The sequence below is a fragment of the Crotalus tigris genome, unplaced genomic scaffold, assembly GCF_016545835.1.
Source record: "Crotalus tigris isolate CLP2741 ecotype Arizona unplaced genomic scaffold, ASM1654583v1 scf7180000024472.5447098, whole genome shotgun sequence".
NCBI classification, from domain to species: Eukaryota; Metazoa; Chordata; class Lepidosauria; order Squamata; family Viperidae; genus Crotalus; species Crotalus tigris.
In genome coordinates, this window is record NW_024100643.1 from 5,317,555 (window position 1) to 5,337,978 (window position 20,424).

Sequence of the window (20,424 nt, forward strand, 5' to 3'; positions counted from 1 at the left end):
TTTCGCCAGCTGGGAAGAGGCAGACCTGTCAGCTCAGGAACATGCCTTGTCTTATAGCTCCTGCTTGTTTAATTTTATTACTAGTTTTCAGAGAGTTTTAAATGGGGCCTTGGCCTTAAATTCCCCTTATACTGTTGGCAGCTAGTGTAGTCACAGGTTGGATAACAAAAAAGACATCTAGGAAAGATGCCGACATGGTTCCTATGTTTAAAGGACCAGAGACTCACCATCTCAGTGCATCCCAGTGAGTCTGAGTTGCAGTGGGGTAGGTAGTCAGTGGATCTGACTCACAAAAGAGATATGGCTTTTGTTGGCCAAGTTTTATAGCCCTCCCAGAGTTGCTTAGTTTAGGCACAGCAAGAAAAGGTTACATATTAATTAAGGGGTTTAGCAGGTATAGAATGCTTGCAAAGACAAAAGAAGGAAATCACTATCTAATGGAAGTGGAAGAATTGAATTAAAAATATACATCAGTCACAGGACAAGACAGATAGTCCTCAGCTTACAACCATTCAAAGCAAACATGTCAAAACAACGTATCGGAGCTTTTTTGCCATTGCCAGCAATGGGGTGGATGTGGTTTCCCAACGACACGTCTGGCCCGCGGGCTGGCAGTTTGACACCCCTGATTCAAAGTTACAAAACGGCATTGAAAAAAGTGATTTATGGTCAGCCCTCACTCTTACAACTATGACTGCATCGCCACAATCTTGTAATCAAAATTGTCTATGATGATTCCAGCATCCCAGGGTCATGTGATTGTCATCCGTGATCTTCTCAGCTGGCTTCTGACAAGCCCATGGGTGAAGCCGGATTCACGTAATGATAACGCGATTGACTTAATAGTCAACACACTGAACAAACTGGCTTGCTTAACAACAGAAATTCTGGTTTCCAACTGTGGTCCTAAGTTGAGGACTACTTGTATCCATGAGGACCACAACACTGAAAAAGTAAGGTTGCATTTACTTTCTAAAACATATAAGATAGTCGAGGTGCACCCTAGAAAGGAACATGGAAACAGATAATCAGGTTATGACTGCAAGGATTAATGACAGAAATGTAAGCAGCAAGTGGGGAGATGCTAGCCAGAAGAGTATTAGGGTCCAGAACCACAGGAAAGTGGGCATTACAATTAATTCACTATTTTTAGATCCTGTATAAAGTGCTATTTATTACTGTCTCCTCCCTTTCTGAATAAAGAGGATGAGGGTGCTGCACAGGGCTTCTAGTGGATATAATTATGACCTGGTCCAAGAGGACTTCAATTACTGATTTAATTTCTTCTTTAGCTTCTGGGCTTAAAGGATATAGCATTTTCCTGGAAAATGGCTTTGTGGGGTCAGTTTGAATGTTAACTGTTCTGTGTCTCATTTAATTAGAATGTTTTCCCCCCATAGAATATCTGGAGCTTGCTTTTTCTTATGCTGGGAAATGCAACACTGAGTGCCTCCTAAATAGCACAGCACATCTCTTCCAACAGGATTTAGAAAAGAGAGGAAAAAGGCTTGCTGAGTAGCAATAGGTCCTACAGAGACAATGAGCTGCTCAGAAAAAGGATGTGGAATAGGTGGATTAGACATTCCAACTGTCTATGCCACAGTGGAAGAACATTGGGAATTCTGAAGTTCTGACAGTAGAATAAAAAGTGCTGTTATCTGAAAAGAAAGTTGATTTAGTGTAGTGGTTAAGGCACCAGGTTAGAAACCTGGAGATAGTGCTCTTGTCCCTCCTTAGCAACAAAGCCAACTCGATTACCTTCGGCCAGGCACTCTCTTTGAATCCCAAGAAGCAAGTAAGGGCAAGAAAACTCCGTGGAATTGTCTGGGCCAGAGGTAGGGAACCTTGGCTCTTTTATGACTTGTGGACTTCAATACCCAGAATTCCTGAACCAGCCATGCTGATACAGGAATTCTCAGAGTTGAAGTCCACAAGTCATAAAAGAGCCAAGGTTCCCTACCGCTGGTCTAGGCAATTGCCAGGAGTTAATATTGATTTCAGGTACATGGATTCAAAATGAATCTAGGAGGTAAGGAACAATTCTGGACCATAGAATATAGAATGGAAAGGGGCCTTTGAGGTCTTCTAGTATAGGGGTCCCCAATCCCTAGGCTGTGGCCCACTACCAGGTTGCAGCCTGTTTGAAACTGGGCCATGTGAACAATGGGCAAGTGTGTATGTACGAAGTTCCACTCGAATGAATGTCGGGCAAGTGCACGAGAGCGGTGGGCCCTTGTGCATGCGCGTGAAACTCCACTCACGCAGGTGGATGTTTGTGCTTATGTGCAAACCTCCATTCATGCAAATGGAGCTTCATGCACCCACACGTGAGCACAAGCGCCCTCCACTTAAGGGCCATCTGCTCACACAAGTGCAGCTCTGCGCGCAAATGCAAGTGCCTGCCATTTGTGTGGGTGGAGCTTCACACACACACACACACACACACACGATTGCCCATTGTTCATGCAGTCCCATTTCAAAGTGGCCATGGCCCAGTAGGGGGTCAGGGTCCAGGGTTTGGGGACTTTTGGAGTAGAAGAGATCTGTGTGTGCACACTTGTGCACCTGTCACTCACATAACCCAACCCCCTCTGTCCTAGGCCCGGTCGCCAAGCTGGAAAGGTTGAGGACCCCTCTTCTAGTCCAACCTCCTGCTCAAGCATTCTGGACAAATAGCTGTCCAATGTCTTCTTGAAAGCCTCCAGCGATGGAGCATCCACAACTTGTAGAGGCAAGCTGTTCCACTGATTATTTTTTCTCACTATTAAGAAATGTCTCTTTAGTTCTAAGTTGGATCTGTTTTTTATGATCTTCCACCCATTATTCTTGCCCAGTCCTCAGGTGCTTTGGAGAATAGGTTGAGTCTCTCTTCTTTGTAGTTGCCCCTTAGATGTGGGAAGACTGCTTTCATATCACACCTAGCCCTTCTCTTTATTAGGTATAATTAATCTAACATCATCTTTCTTTGCAGCAGTCAACAAAATCTGCATAGGTAGGAAGGGATGAAAGGAGCTCTCTCTTTTTTTTGTCATTTTAAACATCTAAACTTGAGAGTCTATTGTAGAAATCTTGTAGTGTTTTTCCTTGCTAGTCTAGAGATAAAGAATTTATAAATAAAAAATCCTATTGCCCTTTCTGTTCTCTCTGTATGTACTGCCAATTCTTTTACCATTAGTGTCTTTGGTAATCAAATCACCCTCATGCTGAAATTGCTGAAAAAGAAAGTAAAAGGGTATCTTCATTGCCATGCAATTCAAAAACCATGTTGTCCCTAAAAGCATTTAGATTAGTGTTTCTCACCTTTGGCAAATTTAAGGAGTGCGAACTTCAATTCACAGAATTATGAGAGTTGGAATTCATACATCTTAAGGTTGCCAAGGTTGAGAAATAGTAATTTAGATAAAAACACCAGGAATGAAGTACACTCTCTGAAGATAGAGATACTCCACATGCATATATGTTAACACTATTTCCAAAAGGGAAATAGCTGTATAAATAAATCACAAATCTTCTACAAATGTCTAAACCCATTCCAAAGGCAATTTTTACACATTAATCAGCATTATCTTAGCTCATAAATCCTGATATTAAAAGTACATGGCAAACAAAAGGTATTTCTGCTGTTGGAAAATTCAGAAATACCAGTATTATGATAGGAATCCTCTATGCAGTATTAGGATAGGAGCCCTCTTTTTGGCTTTGTGGATTGGCGGGGGGATGGATGGCGAGGGGATGGTTCCATGCACACATTGTTCACACAAATGTAGTATGTGCACCTGCGCTCGCCCACTGCTCATGTGAATGGGGATGCACACCCGTGTTCTCCTGCCACTTCTGTGGCCCGATTCCAAAAGGCTCAAGGCTCGGTATTGGGCCACAGGCTGGGAGTTGGGGACCCCTGCTCATTTGTAACAAAGCAAAGACAATGTATGTGCAGTAGAAAAATTCAGCAAGAAATGCAGCTATCATGGGAACACATTGTACTACAGAAATTCCAAAACATAAAGGCATAATAATTTCATAATGAAGTTCAGTGTAATTATGCAAAACACTTCCCCATGTGCTTGGCACTCCTCCTTGTTTGGGAGAGAGAACAGGAACAACACGGGACTGAAAGGGCATGTATGTGCAAGTAGCCCTTGACTTACGAACACAGTTGAGTCCAAAATTTATGTTGCTGAGACCTTTGTTAAGTGAATTTCGCCCCATTTTATGACCTTTCTTGCCACAGTTGTTAAGTGAATCACTGTAGTTGCTAAGTTAGTGGCATGGTTGTTAAGTGAACCTGGCTTCCCCATTGATTTGCTTTTCAAAAGGTCACAAAAGGTAATCACATGACCTCAGGACACTGCAACTGTCATATATAGGAACTAGATGCCGTGTGTCTTAATTCTGATCACATGACCATGAGGATGCTGCAAAGGTCGTTAAGTGTGAAAAATGGTCCTATGCCACTTTGCCAGTGCTGCTATAACTTTGGACAGTCACTAAAGAAATGATTATAAGTTGAGGATTACCTACGTATCATATGTAGAACCCCGCATCCATTCTGTTATACTTCTTTTATTAAAGCCAGTGGGATATACATGGTTTCATGGCAATAAAACAGTATTGAGAAACAAATTCAGTGGATATGTTAAGTTGCAGTTCCACAAGGAATAAAAAAGAGACAGAAAGTAAAATGTCTACAAAATGCAAAAGGAACTTAGATTTTAATTTATCCCTTAGGGAAGAACATTTGGGGGAAATGATACAAACTGGTATTTAAAATATGAAAGTTGCTTTCTCTGTTTGAAGGAGAACACAGAGACTAACAGGAGGTGGATATCTCACCGTATCATTTAACTGTTAAGATGTGTCCCACAATGCATGCTTTGATACTGCATTTAATCTTTTGGCTTAAAGATAAGAGAACGTGCAGTTTTATTTGCCTTAAGGACCAAAGATAAGACACACAGTTAGAGCCTGATGGCAGGATGTAACCAGTCTATGACATTCTTAGAGGCAAAATGCCCCCGAACCACAATCTCATCCAACTCACAACTGGTTCATCCAGACATCCCAGTTTCTCTTGACATTTTTGCCTATGTCCTGAAGGATGCATAAGGTTTTAGGGAGTGTTGACAGTTGACAGAAATAAACAAAACTGGTGAGCTTCCATTAATTGCCTCAGCTTCTTCAAATCTAGCGGTTTGAAAGCATGCAAATGCAAGTAGGTAAATAGGTACCACTTTGGTGGGAAGGTAACAGTGTTCCATGTGCCTCGGCTCACAGTCACGCCAGCCACATGACCCATGGAAGTGTCTTCGGACAACTTTGGCTCCCTTGGCTAGGAAATGGAGATGTGCACCGCCCCCTAGAGTCAAAAAGAACTGCATGTGTTCTATTGTTTTGTGCATCTGCTTTTGATATGCCTGAAAATTGCATGTGGCATGCAAATGCAAGACATGGGGATTGCATAATGCCTGCGCTGGCTGCCAGTTGTCTAATAGGTACAATTTAAAGTATTGATTTTTTGTGGCTTAGGGCCTGATTGAAGGACCATCTTTCTCAACGGTAACTTGTTCACTTTCTTAGATTAACAGGCGGGCGTCATTTGAAAAAGTTTAGCTATCTGATATGCAAGACATGGTCTTCTTCTGTGTGGCCCAATGCCTAATGCCAGCATTTCTCAGCCTAGGCACCTTTAAAATGCATGGTCTTTACACCCCCAGAATTCTGGGAGTTGAAGTCCACACATTTTAAAGCCACCAAGGCTGGGAAACATGATATAGGAGAGACTCTTCATTCCCCCACCCCCACCCTTTCACACATGATTTAGCAAAATGGCAAAATTCTTTTTGTCAAGCTATTAAGCATTTTTTAAATATTTTTGTAGTTCATATTTTATTGTTGCACATTACCTTTAATGTTTATTTAGGTATAAAAGCAGGATATAATTTATAATTTAATTAATTATAATTTAATAAATGATGAAAATGTGGGATAGATTAGAAGTTTATTTATGGGAGATTTTTAGACTACCAAATCTAAGACACGATTATGAAAATACATGCCCATTTTCATTTCTCCATTTGGCGTATTATGTAGACTGGCAGGTAGCTGTATATATCTGGAATTGGATGATTATATGAGACAGCATCATGAGCATTTAGTTGCCAAGAAAATGTGAAAAGGCCAGCATTTCACAGCATAAGAGATGATTTCTAAAAATTAATACCACCTAGTCAGAAGAAGACACAAAAGCACAACATTGTGGGTTTTTTTTTCTTTCTGAAATTTAATATGTAAACAGAAATATAACAAAGGGAAGCTGTTTCAGTTAATAGCTATAGGATTATAATAGATATAATCAAGAGAAAAATACACAACAGTATCAGAGTTCTCAAAGAAAGTACACTGCAATGCAAAGAATTACTTAAAAAAAAACGTAAAGTTCTATTTTAAAAAGAGGGCCAAAATGGCAACAAAAGATCTGATATTGGAGAGGTTAAAAAAAACATTAAGAAGCAGAGGGGATTATTTTGGTTCCTTATCCCTCTTTATTGATTTAGATCAATAATGTTCACATTTTATTTGACTTACATTACAATTATTTCTGGAGTTACAGTGAGCTCCAAACAATGGGTGTCCAATTCAGTTACTTATTCAGCAATACTTCCAATATAACCATATCTTGAAGACCCATTGAACTCAGATTGAATTAATTCTGAATAGGAGTGTATAGGTCTGATCTGATGGCATTAATCCCGGAGTTGAGGGATGGGTGGGTGGGGGGAAAGAGTATTCATTTCAGCAGATGTTTTTAGACTCCAATTCCACACTGACTACTGTTCTTGTTGGATGATTCGGTGGAAGTTGGAGAAACACAAACATATAGAGATCCTGATGTTCATGATGCCAGCATTTTTATTTTGAATCACGTGGCTTAGGAACAAAAGTTGCTGGTATCTTCTATTGCTTACTTCCTGCTTTTTGCCTCTATTCTCCTCCCACTTTATTATTATCCATCATTTTGCCATTATTCCTATGAACATTTTGAAAGCAATTATTATATTAGTTCATTTATTTATTTCTATCCTGTCTTTATTATTTTCACAAATAACTTGAGGGGGTGAACATATCCAGCACACCTTCTTCCGCCTTTTTCCTCCCCAAACCCATAGCTAGTAGACCTCTACAAACATCTGACCGATCATATTTATGTATATTTTTTTTCTATTTGTATACCATCTTATCTGTTTGTAATGAACCTGCGGTAAAAACAGCCAGGAAATAGATACTGAACAAGCAGAGCACATCATATAACTTTTAAAAACAAGGGTTGGCAAACCAAGCTCTAATAGGGGGTATTTGTAGAAGTAGAGAAAAAGCACCTTGGAAGGAGAACAGGAAGTACATCTCCATTCCAAAGTGCCCGAACAAATCGACACTGATCTGAGTAGTTTCCAGGAAACCCAAACCAATGCAAGAGTAAGTATGAGGTCAGAACTGTGTAGCCAAGATCAAATATTTGCACTGAAAGTTCAAATTAGGTTCTTCATGTGATTGGTAATAACTGCACAATAAACTTGAAACATTCCTATATTCAGTGAATTGCTCTTGTTTACAAATAAATATCCAATTATAATAAAACATAATTCAAAATAGGAAAACTTGGATAATTTCTCTTTTGGCTATCTATAATGAATGCATTTTTGCCTAGCATCAAGAGGAAATTAACAAGAGAAAACTCTGCCAAGTCAAGCCTTCAAGACATGTTTTTTTTTTTTAAAAAAAAGACATAAACCATCATTTGCCAGTACATGATGCTAATTGAAATAACAACACTTTTTGAGAAAACTCATCTAATACAGACAGTAAATAGACACGTAACTATTTACCTTTTAAATAGGTAATATTCTGGTTTTAAAAACACATCAGATTATTCAAGGGGAAGATATCTGCAATATTTTTTTAAAAAAGAAATTAAAAGTGGAAGAAGACGAATACAGGAAATTACAGTTCCAAGGAATTCTATTTCACAGTATATGCAGTTTTAAATATATATATATATATATATATATATAAAAGCAAAACTATTAGAAATGTTAATGCTGTTCACCGGTAACATATATAAATGCATGTAGAAAGGGAAATGCCTAAATAAATAGTTACTAAAATAGTAACTAAGTGGACTGTTCTGTGGATAATTTCTTATTTGACCATGTATATTATAGGTGTGTTTTAATGACCAATATTATAGAAAGGAACAAAAAAAATCTAGCCCTTGTAATTACTGAGACAGAAAATGCTGGAAGCAAGAATTAAAAGCCAGATAAATGTTATATTTGGGTTGTTTGAGGACACACAGATGGAAGGATCAAAACTGAGGGAATGCAAAGGGCTTAAGCACAGGAGAAAAGAAAATGAAGTTACATGAAGGGAAAAAACGTAAAACAGGATTGGTGTAGGGGCATTTTGGTGCTTTACATGAAAGTCAAATCCTTCTGGGCCCATCTTGAAAAACACGGATGCTCCAATTAGACAATAATGGTTTCCTTCATCTAATCCACTTCAAAGGCCTACCTCAATAGATCCCTTTAAACTTACTGTGTATGGATCCCAGAGTGAAGCCCAGATCACCATGCTCAAAGTATGGATGGAGGTTGAAGTATTCCTATTGTGGTAACAATAGGAAGGGAAATATAGGATACATCTGATAAATTGGTGTGTGTGGGGGGTTGGCATGCGTTCTTTACATAGCAAATAGGGAAAAAATGTGGATTAGAATAATGGTTCCCAAATCTTTCAGTGTTAATGAGCTGATCTAGAATATATTGTGGATACATTATAGGATTGCTATGAAGTTGGGCTTCTAGGTTGACAAAGTAGATGTCCTGCTAGGCCAATAACAAAACATTTAATTATTTGCACCCACCCACTAACTGTCCCCAGCATTACCTCTTTCCCCCACCCATGTGTCTTTAGTGCCATATGGAAATACTTCCAAAAAAAGGGGGGGGGAAGGTTGAGCTATAGCCAATACTCAAATATAAAACTGCCTTAATACATTGCTGTCCCCACAATAGTCAAGTTGATTCCCTGAATAGTGTTTGTAGGACACTAAAATTATAGGCCCACCACACTTGATTACCAGCAGATCGAGTTATTGCTTTACAAAGTAAATGCTCTGGTTACAGGAAAGAAAAATCTAACAAGGAAGGTGACCGGGTGTGCAGTAACCAAGACACCCACATTAGCTAATTTTTCCAGTTGAAAAGGGAAGTCTTTCCATTCTGAATTCAAATGCAGGGAAGTTTCAGAACCAGTACAGTGAAATGCTTTTACACAAAGCTCAGGTAAATAACAGAGTGTGCAGCCATCAGATGTGGTATGGCCACAATTTAATAGTTTTAAAAGAAGACAAAACAAATTCATGCTTCCTCCAGCATACAAGGGCAATCTACCCTAGAGATCAGAAAGAGGGAAATAGTTTTTGAGTGTCTGGCCACTGTGTGACACACAGAATCCTGGACTAAATAGGCTAGCTCCATCAGGGCTGTTAATCTCATCTCTTCATGCTACCCTGTCCCTATTCCAACCAATTTAGGCAGACTCAGCATTTTTCCAAGCATCATGTAAGATGTGGAAAAATCAGAGGACAGGTGGAAATAAAGAAATTAAATGCATATAAAAGGATTGCTAGAAATGCCCTTCTAGATCTGGCAGTGAAAAGCTGAGCCCGAGGTCCTACCCTTGGTCTGCAGAGGCTTCTGCCACCATTTAACAGCTGCCACAATATGTGAGGTAGTGGTAATTGCTCTCTCAGGAACCCTAGAATCATGGAGCATTGAACCTAGCATTATGGCAAAAGCCAAGGTAGAGAGAAACTGAATGGTCCACCATGGGCATTTCTCCAACCCAACAGAATCCCACTGAAGGCAAGACTGGCACAACCATGGAACTGAATCAGCCTTCCTCAACATGAGGAATTCTTAGTAATGGCTGTGTGTTGCCCTGGGAATTCTGAAGTTCAAACATGTGGATGGTGGAGGTTGAGAAGCCTGCCCTGAATGCAGGGCTTTTTTTTCTCATAGAACACCCAGAACGGAGTTCCGGCACCTTTTTGGGATGAAATCTTGTAGGGCAGGCAAGGCGGGTTGTATAACATGTGTGAGTTCCAGCACCTTTTTTTTCTTCAAAAAAAAAAAAAAAACCACTGCCTGAATGGATATAGAAACTGTGGGGGAGAGATTTATGGTATGCGTCAGCGTGTATTACAGGCAGTCCTCAATTTACAACCACAATTGAATCCAAAATTTCTGTTCCTAAGTGAGACAGTTGTTAACTAAGTTTTGCCCCATTTTGCAGTCTTACTTGCCACAGTGATTAAGTGAATCACTGCAGTTATTAAGTTAGAAACACAGTTGTTAATTTAATCTGGCTTCCCCACTGACTTTGCTTGTCAGAATGTCACAAAAGAGGATCACATGACCCTGGAACACTGCAATGGTCATAAATATGAACCAGTCGCCAAATATACAAATTTTGATCAAATGACCATTGATGCTGCAATGGTCGTAAGTGTGAAAATGGTCATAAGTCACTTTTTTCAGTGCCATTTTAACTTTGGTCATTAAACAAATGGTTGTACATCAAGGACTACCTATACAATTATTGTGAAGCAGCAGCAATTTGGATCAATAAATAATACAGGTCAGTCTTTGCCAGTGTGGGAATTTGCCAGAGGTATAGATTTCAACTCCAAGAATTTTCCAGTCAGCATGAGAGGACTGAGAATTCTGAAGGATGAAGTCCATAACTTGGAAAAGCACCCAGATTGACTAATACTGAAATAATTATTTATGTTCAGTTTGACAGCCAAGCATCTTTCCTATTAATATGTCAGTTTCTGGAAGGCTGGTAGATTAAGGAAGAAATCTCAGTTGAACATAGGAAATGTTATATAAAACCGTTGGGTTCAGCTAGATCATTGATCCACCTTGTCTGTTATACAGTAAGTTGGAATAGCTTTCCAAGAATTTCAACCAAGAGATCTGCACCATTTTCACAAATAATATCACAGAGTGTAAACATAATTATTATTATATTTAGCCCCATTTTACAGGTAGCAAAACTGAGACACAGCACTTGCTTCTTATCACTGCCCTAGTGATAAGCTTTTATCCAAAGTTCCTGCCAAAAGACCAATCATTCATAAATTTCCACTATAAACTTTTTATGGATGTTTCCATATATCCCCTTTAAATCTTTCAATATTACTGCAGGCCAGGCTTATATGGGCAAGGCATTCTGCCCTGGTTCAACAATCTCAGTGAGCATGACATCCAGTTATCTCAGGCTGACAAGTTCTTTTGGCAATATCAGAATTGTGGTCCATCTAGAAAAACAGCGATTTTGGCAGTGAGTTAGCTGTGACTGGAGAAATATCCTTCTCATCTCACAATGGTTGAATTACAAAAGAGAGGATCAGGAGTAGCAAATCTAGCAAGGCATTGTAGGTATTGCGTAGCTCTGCTCCACTCCTCCTCCAATTCTGTGTTCACCAGATTGAATTCATATTTAAACAACTTACTGTAAAAAAAAAAAAGAAGGAGATGAAGGACATCCATTCACTTATGGCAATAAAAAAAAATGCTGGTAGGCTGAAGGTGTTCTGAAATGGAATGAGGAAACACCTTTTCTTTAGAATATAGTGAAGCCAACTGAATTTAATCTATACAGCCTAGATACTTGAGTAAGGTTAATGGTTGAAAAGGGACATGGGCACATTAAAAAAAAAATCTAAGGTCCCCTGGCAAAAATGGAGATAATAGAAGGTGGGGAAAATCAAGGCTCAAAGCTATGGACAGGAGAGGGGGACTCCTTTCTAGTAAACCCAGCTGACAGGAACCCACTGTGGTTCATTGTACAGCTTCTGCAAGGCCACCTGAAGTTGCTGGAATGTCCGCTCCATATTATCATTCACTAAGCAGAGATCAAAGTAATGCCCATAGCCACGCTGAATTCGGCAGCTCTCATCCACAGTACGCTTCAGGTCAGCATCCTGGTTAAATACAGAAAAAAGCAGATTAGGCTGTAAATCAGAGGAAGGCAGTCACTGAAATTCTATAGGTAGATTTCATACCATTCTGAAGTGAAAATATACAAAAACTGTAACACAATCCCTAAAATAAACATATATGTCTCGCTCTTTGTCTATGGTATGTATATATATACACACCTAGGCATATATACATACATAGATATGCACAACACACCCTCTCCAAACTCATAAAGGGATAAAAATAAAATTCTGACTTGTGCATAACACAGCCTCAACCATTTTGCACCATCACTTCATCCAGTGAAGCTTTCAACCTTGCAAATGTTAAATATAGTTTCTGGGCCAATAGGTAAACACACCTTTGCTATAGGCCACTTAATTATAATCACAGCACAGGTCAGGAAAAGTATGTGGGGATATGCAAGCAAAATTACAATGGTCATTCCCTTCCTCCCTCCCTCCCTCCCTCCTCTTCCCTTCCCAGGAGGTAGGTAAGTAGCTGTTGCTGGGAGTGGGAGTAAGAGATTGCATGACTGGCTGGGAAACTGTCATGGAACATTGAAAATTAGGATCATGTGACCAGGTCCCAGCATTGGTAAGTTAGTCCATTTGAGATCTCTTTGTTGACAAGATTTTGCCTTATAAGGCACCAATCTGCTCAATTAAAGGTTACAAACACAACAGTGTTAGCACAATATAAAGTTATAGAATTTAGCTAATTTAGTTAGCTCCCTTCCCAAATTGTCACTTATTTTCATTTCCAGATTCTGAAAACTTCTCATGGAGACTCACCGTGAGTTGCTTAGTAGCTACACCACTATCCAAAGCTGCTTTGTTCATAGCTCGTAAAGTCTCAAAATTTGGTGCTTCAATGAATACCACATATGGGACGAACTCAGCTGTCCTCAACACCTTCACAGCCTATCCAAATATCCAACAAAGAGAATAATTGCCATTACAAATGCTCATCTTTCCACACCGCTAGCATGCTAGGCACTATACAAAATAGAGATGCTAATCATTTTCTGTGGTCACACATTTATTCTGGATTTAACGTGATTGCAGAATTATTCCATTTTCCAGGTTAGCACAACACTAATTCAGTATGCTGAGATCATACAAATAAACTAAGGTTGACACTAACTTAGTGAATAGCTGTTTCTCCATGTATGTTGGGAGAAAAATGTGTAGAAATATGATTTGCACAGTAACATGAACATGAGGCAGTATAATTGTCAACATTTCAACAATAACAGAGAAAACTGAATTTGGGGGAAATCCCATTTATTTGTCACAGTTAGGATTATTACAACTGAAGAAGCTGGCATATTAAAAATTTATACAGATATACTGAGATTTCTAAAAATTACAGACCCCCAAAGTGCCCGGTGTCCTGTAAATCAGGGGTGTCAAACTGGCAGCCTGTGGGTCAGAGGCATCATGTGCAGGCCATGACCACCCCAGCTCCGCATAGGCAAAAAATGTCATGATATGTCATGTGACACGATCGAATTTGACACCCCTGCTGTAAATGGACAAATCTCTACCTAAGTAACCAGTGGATAATGGGAAAGATTCCCTACCTGTGGGTTAACATCTAGGATACACATTTTGCCTGACTCCACAACCTCATGGATGGAGTCAATCTTGGTTCCATAGAGGTTCCCCTCATATTCACCATGTTCCAGATAGCGTCCTGCTTTGATGTCTCTCTCCATCTCACTTCTAGTCACAAAGCTATAGACTTGTCCAGTTTTTTCATGCTCCTTGGGCCTCCGTGAGGTGTCTGTCAGAGATAGATTAAGAAACTGGGTTCAGTTAGAATAAACTTTGGCAATGTTTTTAGCCTGGATACTGTCATGGTCAGATATAACTCTACAAAAACATTTTTAAAGTGACATAATTTTATGATGCCACAATTTTTGGTATTTTTGAGCAGCCTGGTGGCCTGATGGTGAAGACAGTCACCTTCCAAGGCACAAAGAGAACATCTCTGTAGGCATCAGGAAGGGCATCCAGCCAATAAATACTCAGCTTCTTTCAGTCACCTGAACTCTTATCCCGAATTGAGGGATTATAGGGTCTTTAAAAAAAAAAAAAAGGAAACAGTCTTTGGTGTTTTCATGAAACTACAACAGGTACACTTCAGAGTCCAATGGTTCTCATTTCCTCATTTTGAATATGGAGATGACCTGTAACTCCTAGTCATGATTAAAAATCAGAACTGATATTTAGCCTTTGATCCAGGTCCAGAAGAAAACTCTTTGCATACTCCTGGATTTTCTTTTGTTTCTCTATGTACTGCAGATCCTCCATTGGGTTTCTATTAGAATCAGGACCTGGTACAGGTAGGCCTCAACTTATGATCACAGGTCAGCCCCAAATTTGTTGCTGAGACACTGGTTAAGTGAATTTTGCCCCATTTTATGACCCTTTTGCCACAGTTGTTAAGTGAATCACTGCAGTTATTAAGTCACTAATACAGTTGTTAAGTAAATCAGGCTTCCTCATTGACTTTGCTTGTCAGAAAGTTGCAAAAGGTGATCACATGACCCCAGGACACTGCAACTGTCATAAGTGTGAGTCACTTGGCCAACATCTGAATTTTGATCACGTGACCATGGGGATGCCGCAACTGTCATGTGAAAAGTGGTCATAAGTCACTTTTTTGGTGCCATTATAACTTCAAATGGTCATTGATTGAACTGTTGTAAGTTGAGGACTACTTGTTTAGACTTTTGGGTTTAATCTCTAGATCCCTGTGACGTAATGTTCCTCCTTCTCTTTCTTATTTCCTGCTATATTCCTTTCTAGAGTCACTCATACAGCTTCTTCACAGGGCCTTTGGTGACAACGTCTTTCTCTCGTGTTGCCTTTGCACAATTTTCATAATAAATTTGGGATGATAATTGTCCTCACAATATTTAGGAGATTTATGTCTTTTGAAAATAAGAAACACTTCTCTGTGGTGTCTAAAGGGGAGAAAAACGCCCAGGCTGAGGGATCCGATGACTCTCACCTTGTTCAACATCACAGACGATGCCTCCATCCAAAATTTCTATAAGTTAAAAAACTGGTTTACAATCTCCCATAGCATGACAAAAGAGAAAGGAAAGTTCTTCAAGTGCTCACTGAACCAGTCAACAAAGGGTGTGATGCACATTTTTAAAGCACTTTGAAAGTGCTCTTCCTCCCCTCCCCAGGGCTTAAAAAAGCTAGCACAGCATTTTAAAAAGCATAGTTCATATTGCATAACCAGTAAATTAAATAAGGCAAATGAAGTGATTGGGCAGGAGGCTGACTACACCAGTAAGAAACAGAACATTCCAGATTTTGTAATATTTTTCTCTCCTGCTTTGAAAGAATGGCAAAAACTAGGCCAAAACATACAGTAGAGCCAGCATTAATTTAGCAAATTCCCAGGGCTGAGCAATCGAAAGGCAAATATCAGATCCTGGTAAAATGAGGTCAGTAAAATGAAGACTTGTTGGGGGCAATATGCATATAATGCTTACATTGTAAACTGCCCAGAGAGTGCTGTAAAAGGCTATGGAGTGAGTTTAAAATGCTATTGTTATTGCTATCTACAGGGATCTCTTCAAATTTTATCTCCACAATGGCACTGTAAGGAAAGTAAGGCTGAGAGGTAGGAACTGGCTGAAAGTCACCAAGAAGTGTTTGGGGCTAAACGTAATGTCTCCAGATATACTAAGCATCATATACTACTATATAACATTATACAGAACTTCATAGGACTTAGGTAATCCATTCAATGAAGAGAACTGAGAAACTAGAGTAAATGCATATATTTTTCTACATCCACAGGTTGCTCCAGGTACATAATTCCTTCTCAGCCTGGCTGTCTATGAAATCAAAATATTTTCCACTAAAAAGGACCTTGGCATTGCTTAGTATTTCCCAACAAGAAATTACATGAAGAAAAGGCTTCCATGAAAAAATAAGCATGCATAAAATATGAGCGATGCTATTTCTAAGGTAGGTGAATTGATTGCTTAAGACCATAGATGCAGGGAATTGGAAGCACGTGCAACCCCTTTGAAACACAGGCGTGCCCTGAGCCCCATATATTCAAGTGTAATGAAGGATGTTTGCCCATTGTCAATATTTAAGTAAGATTTGACTCCAGATAACTCCTGTTCCTCAAGAGGAAGAAGTCTGTTGTTGGATGAAAATCATAGGCTACCCAACATCCTATAAGTTCTCCGTGCCCAACCTTGCAACTAAGCAATGCTACTAAAATATATTAGAAGAATACACAGAAACCCAATGAGAACAAATATGGTCAAAAGACACTCTGTTCTGAACTCCACCACAGTCCTGACCCACATGGGATAGTAGTTCCATATTGAGACTGGTCAGACATAATAATCTTGTTCTTAATACTACGCCTTCCAACCCCCTGGGCACCGATGAGCACCAAAGTTTTCCTGCGGAAAGGGGGCATTCGAGCCACTTCTTCATAGATCAGTAGCTCATGTCGATCAAACTCTGCAATGAAGAGGAAAGATATCACTGTTAAGTGTACTGCAGAGTTAACTGGTCACTAGTCCCTGTAACCTTCTGAGACCGGTTAGACTACAGAGTCCATTTCTATAGGCTGAGCTGAGTAAATTCAGTCTTGGCAGTTTTTCCAGAGAAAAATATTTGGACAGATTTAAGAAATTGCCAAAATAGATTTGCTTGGTATTTTTATCTTATATGAAGAAATTATTCTTTTGAAGTAGTCTGATTCATCAAAATGGAGACAACATTGCTAAGTTACCATTTGACAAATCAAACCCCTCTATTCCAACTCATGAGCCGAGGTGGCACAGCAATTAGAGTGCAGTACTGCAGGCCACTTTAGCTGACTGTGTTCAGCAGGTTAGCGGTTCAAATCTCACCGGCTCAAGGTTGACTCAGCCTTCCATCCTTCCGAGGTAGGTAAAATGAGGACCCAGATTGTTGGGGGCAATGTAAATATATATATATATATATATATATATATATATATATATATATATATATATATACACATTGCTTACTGGTGTACACCGCTTAGAGAGTGCTTGCACTTAAAGCGGTATATAAGTCTCATAAAATAAATAAATAAACTCGCCAAATCCATCATTTACTAGGAATGCCAACCCTACCAGACCTCTCCATCTCCCAGATTAGCTATTAAAAATTCACAGGTCTGCAAGCAAACTTGAAGTAGGAGAAATAGAATAATAAATTCTAAACATATTGTTCTTTTGAAAAGCCTGTACAAAAATATTTAAAGCCAGAATGGCATGAAACCAGGTTTTCTCCCTGAAAGTATCTGCCCATTCCACCAGGTCAGACAAGGCAGGCAAGCTTCTGATTGTTTCGCTTAAATGTTGTCATTTGGCAGGACTTCAGAAATATGCCTTTTCTGTGGTTCCCCCCCATCCTCTGGAACAGCCTCCCCACTGAGTTTTGGAAGATCTCTGCCCTATTAACCCTTTGGAGGGGTGTGAAACCCGGCTCTTTACCTAGGCTCTAGACTAGGATAGAAGCAAGCCCAACAAGGTTAAGAGTACGGGGACAATATGTGATATTGTGTAAACCACCTAGGATTATTTTGAGAAATATAGGCAACCATGTATGTTTCTAAATAAACATAGTGCCAAGAAAGAAGACTTTGCCTCTTCTTACCTTTCTTCTATTCAGAATACCACCTTGGTGAACAACAGGCTGGGATGGAGAAGATTACAGGACACAGTGTTTCGTCAAGGATTTCTGCAACTATATTTGCTTCAGGCATTAGTTAGAAAAAGATGAATACCATACTTGCCTGCATTTTTGGTGGTCAAATACATCATCCTTTTCTTTTTCTTTCCACTAAGGCTTCCACACAAGGCCCCTGCCAGAAGAAGAAAGAAAACATGAAGCAAATTCAGTAAGTTGGAATAAGGAAAAATAAAATTCCAGAATGAGATAGCTCTAGGAAGTAATTAATAATAAAAACCCTGTTTAAGAAATGGTCTAATTATAGTAATTGTTCTCTGCTTATAGTCAAAGATCTGTCAATTCAAATCCTATCTATGTGCTTGAGGGTTTTTTTGGGGGGGATGGGATAAAACAAAAAATGACATCTCTCAATTATTTTTACATGACGTGATATTGGCGAGCAGTAATGAATCATTAAAATGGTCCAATCTTAGTTGATTCTTGTACACTGAAGCAAAATGTTAAATTAAAGGTGTCTTTAGTATGATTTAATAGGCACTTATTATCCAACTGCAGCTGGACAGTGATTTATATACTTTGAAATAAGTAAAATAATTCATATTACCATTTGGAAAAGTATCTCATCCCTTAAAATTGTTAGAAATCCAGAGTATAGAATTATCTAACTATGCTAGAAATTCACAAAACTGAAGAGGAAGGAAAAAAGGGAAGGCTCAAGACCAATAAAAATAAAAAGAAATGAATGAAAAATAATATTTTCACCTCCATAATTTCAAATAGAAATATTTTAATAAATGAAATAGGAAAATAAACTTTGACGTTATTTCTTTTGTTATCTGTATTTACTTTTCCACATAATCACAGGTCCTCTCTGCCAACAATGGACAAGTTTCCTAAGGCTGTCATAAAAATCTCCAGTTTATCTACTCTAGACAATTATTTCTAGTACTTCATTTGGGACAAAGAGAAGCCCATAAAGGTATTTCTTCAATTGTGGAAAAAAGTTCAAGTTGCATAGTGCCAAGACTGGACTGCATAGCAGATAGGGTAATACAGGGAGATCCAACTTTGCAGTTGCCTCTTGAATGGTTCATAAAGAGTCCTAGAGTTGTTATGTTGCCGCAAAATGTTCATTTGTTTTTAAACTCTGCTTAATTGTTTAAAAATTTGAAGTATTACAATGTAATCCTCTGAGTTGATTGTGTTGCCAGATTCAATGAAATCCACTGAATAACAATATGGACTGATACTTCATGTCTGAATCATAATCATAAGCCTATGTTTTGTGGTTTGTCACAACGCTGAGACAAAAATTCATCACCTGCTTTCTCATTGCATGACAACAACAACTGCTGTACATTCCAGTTCTTGAAGCTGTTATCTCTGCTGCCAGAATGTGACCAATCTTTTTTGCATAAACTTTCTGATGCTGAAGAATGTCAGTAATGAATTGCATACAGTTCTGCAAAACACTAAGTTTTGCAATTCCCTTCTTATTATCTTTAATTATTTCATCAATTTTTATGATGTAAAACTCTTTTGTTGCTCTTATTGGCCACCTACAGATAATCCTCAACTTACGACTACAATTGACCTCAAAATTTCCCTTGCTAAACAAGGCAGTTTTACCTCATTATACAATCTTTTTTTGCCACAGTTGTTAAGCAAATAATCACATTTGTTAAGTGAACCATGCAGTCATTAACTGAATCTGGCTCCCCTATCGACTTTACTTGTTGGAAGCTGGCTGGGAAGATTACAAATAGTGATCGCATGACCTTGAGGCAGTGCAACTCTCATAAATACATGACAGTGGTCAAATATCCAAATTTTAATCACATAACTGGGTTGCAATAGTTGTAATCGTGAAAAATGGTCATAAGTCACTTTTCCAGCCCCATTGTAACTTTGAATAGTCATTACAAGAATGGTTATAAGTCAAGAACAACATACTTTGTTCTTGATTTCAGAGATCAGCTTTTCCCAGTTCACTATTTTTATCCATTTTTGTCCCAAATAGAGAGACTTCAGCAGTCAAAAATTCAATCACTGCACATTGTTTAAAGTGCATTAAGGAATATTCACTGAGATCTCCATTTTATGAACTATAGTAATGCAACCTTTTGCTATCTGCTATCTGTTAGTGACATTATTTACCCACCTTTAAATAAATAAAGGTTTAAATAAATGATCACATTTGTTAAATAAAGATTTGTAGGGCTGCTTAACTCAAGTCTCCAAAATTAGGTGGTGTACAACATAAACTCATAATAAATTAAAAAAGAAAGAAAGCAAAGAAAATTAACCACAAACAGAACTTAAACTTGTAAATTTGGAAGAAAAATAAACCTGAATTCTTCTCAAAGTCTCCCCCAAGAGAAAGTTCAGAGAGAATAAACACTGTTGCATAAAGATTAAAATGTTCACTTAGCCCTAGGAGGGCTGAGTTCAGTTCCATTAACTATAAAGCTTGCTGAATGGAAGAAAGTTATGTGGGGAAGATACTAATCCTTTTTTCCGATAAAAATAATACTTTTATAGTTAAACTATACAATTCATTGCCAAAAATGCTGAGATAACATCAATTCTTTAGACAATTTTGAAAGATAGTGAAGAAAAAAAAAACAGAGGAAAAATTATTACACTGGCTTCCTGATCCT

At 38.7% G+C, this 20,424-nt stretch overlaps 1 protein-coding gene across 7 annotated transcripts in view; it reads right to left on the reverse strand.

Moving 5' to 3' along the window:
• Nucleotides 1-6,256: 6,256 nt before the first annotated feature.
• MPP2 (membrane palmitoylated protein 2) overlaps nt 6,257-20,424 on the reverse strand; it is an 81,269-nt gene continuing 67,101 nt past the window's right edge. For 5 of the 7 annotated variants that reach the window (XM_039333095.1, XM_039333090.1, XM_039333092.1 and 2 more), the window contains 5 exons: nt 17,868-17,936; nt 16,397-16,558; nt 13,633-13,835; nt 12,842-12,970; nt 10,533-12,049 (listed from right to left, as the gene is read on the reverse strand). In XM_039333095.1, coding sequence (XP_039189029.1) covers nt 11,873-12,049; nt 12,842-12,970; nt 13,633-13,835; nt 16,397-16,558; nt 17,868-17,936 — 740 coding nt within the window. In that variant the 3' untranslated portion in view covers nt 10,533-11,872. Of the gene's footprint in view, nt 7,944-10,532; nt 12,050-12,841; nt 12,971-13,632; nt 13,836-16,396; nt 16,559-17,867; nt 17,937-20,424 lie in introns of those variants that run through there. The other 2 variants (XM_039333093.1, XM_039333094.1) reach the window with 2 other exon arrangements.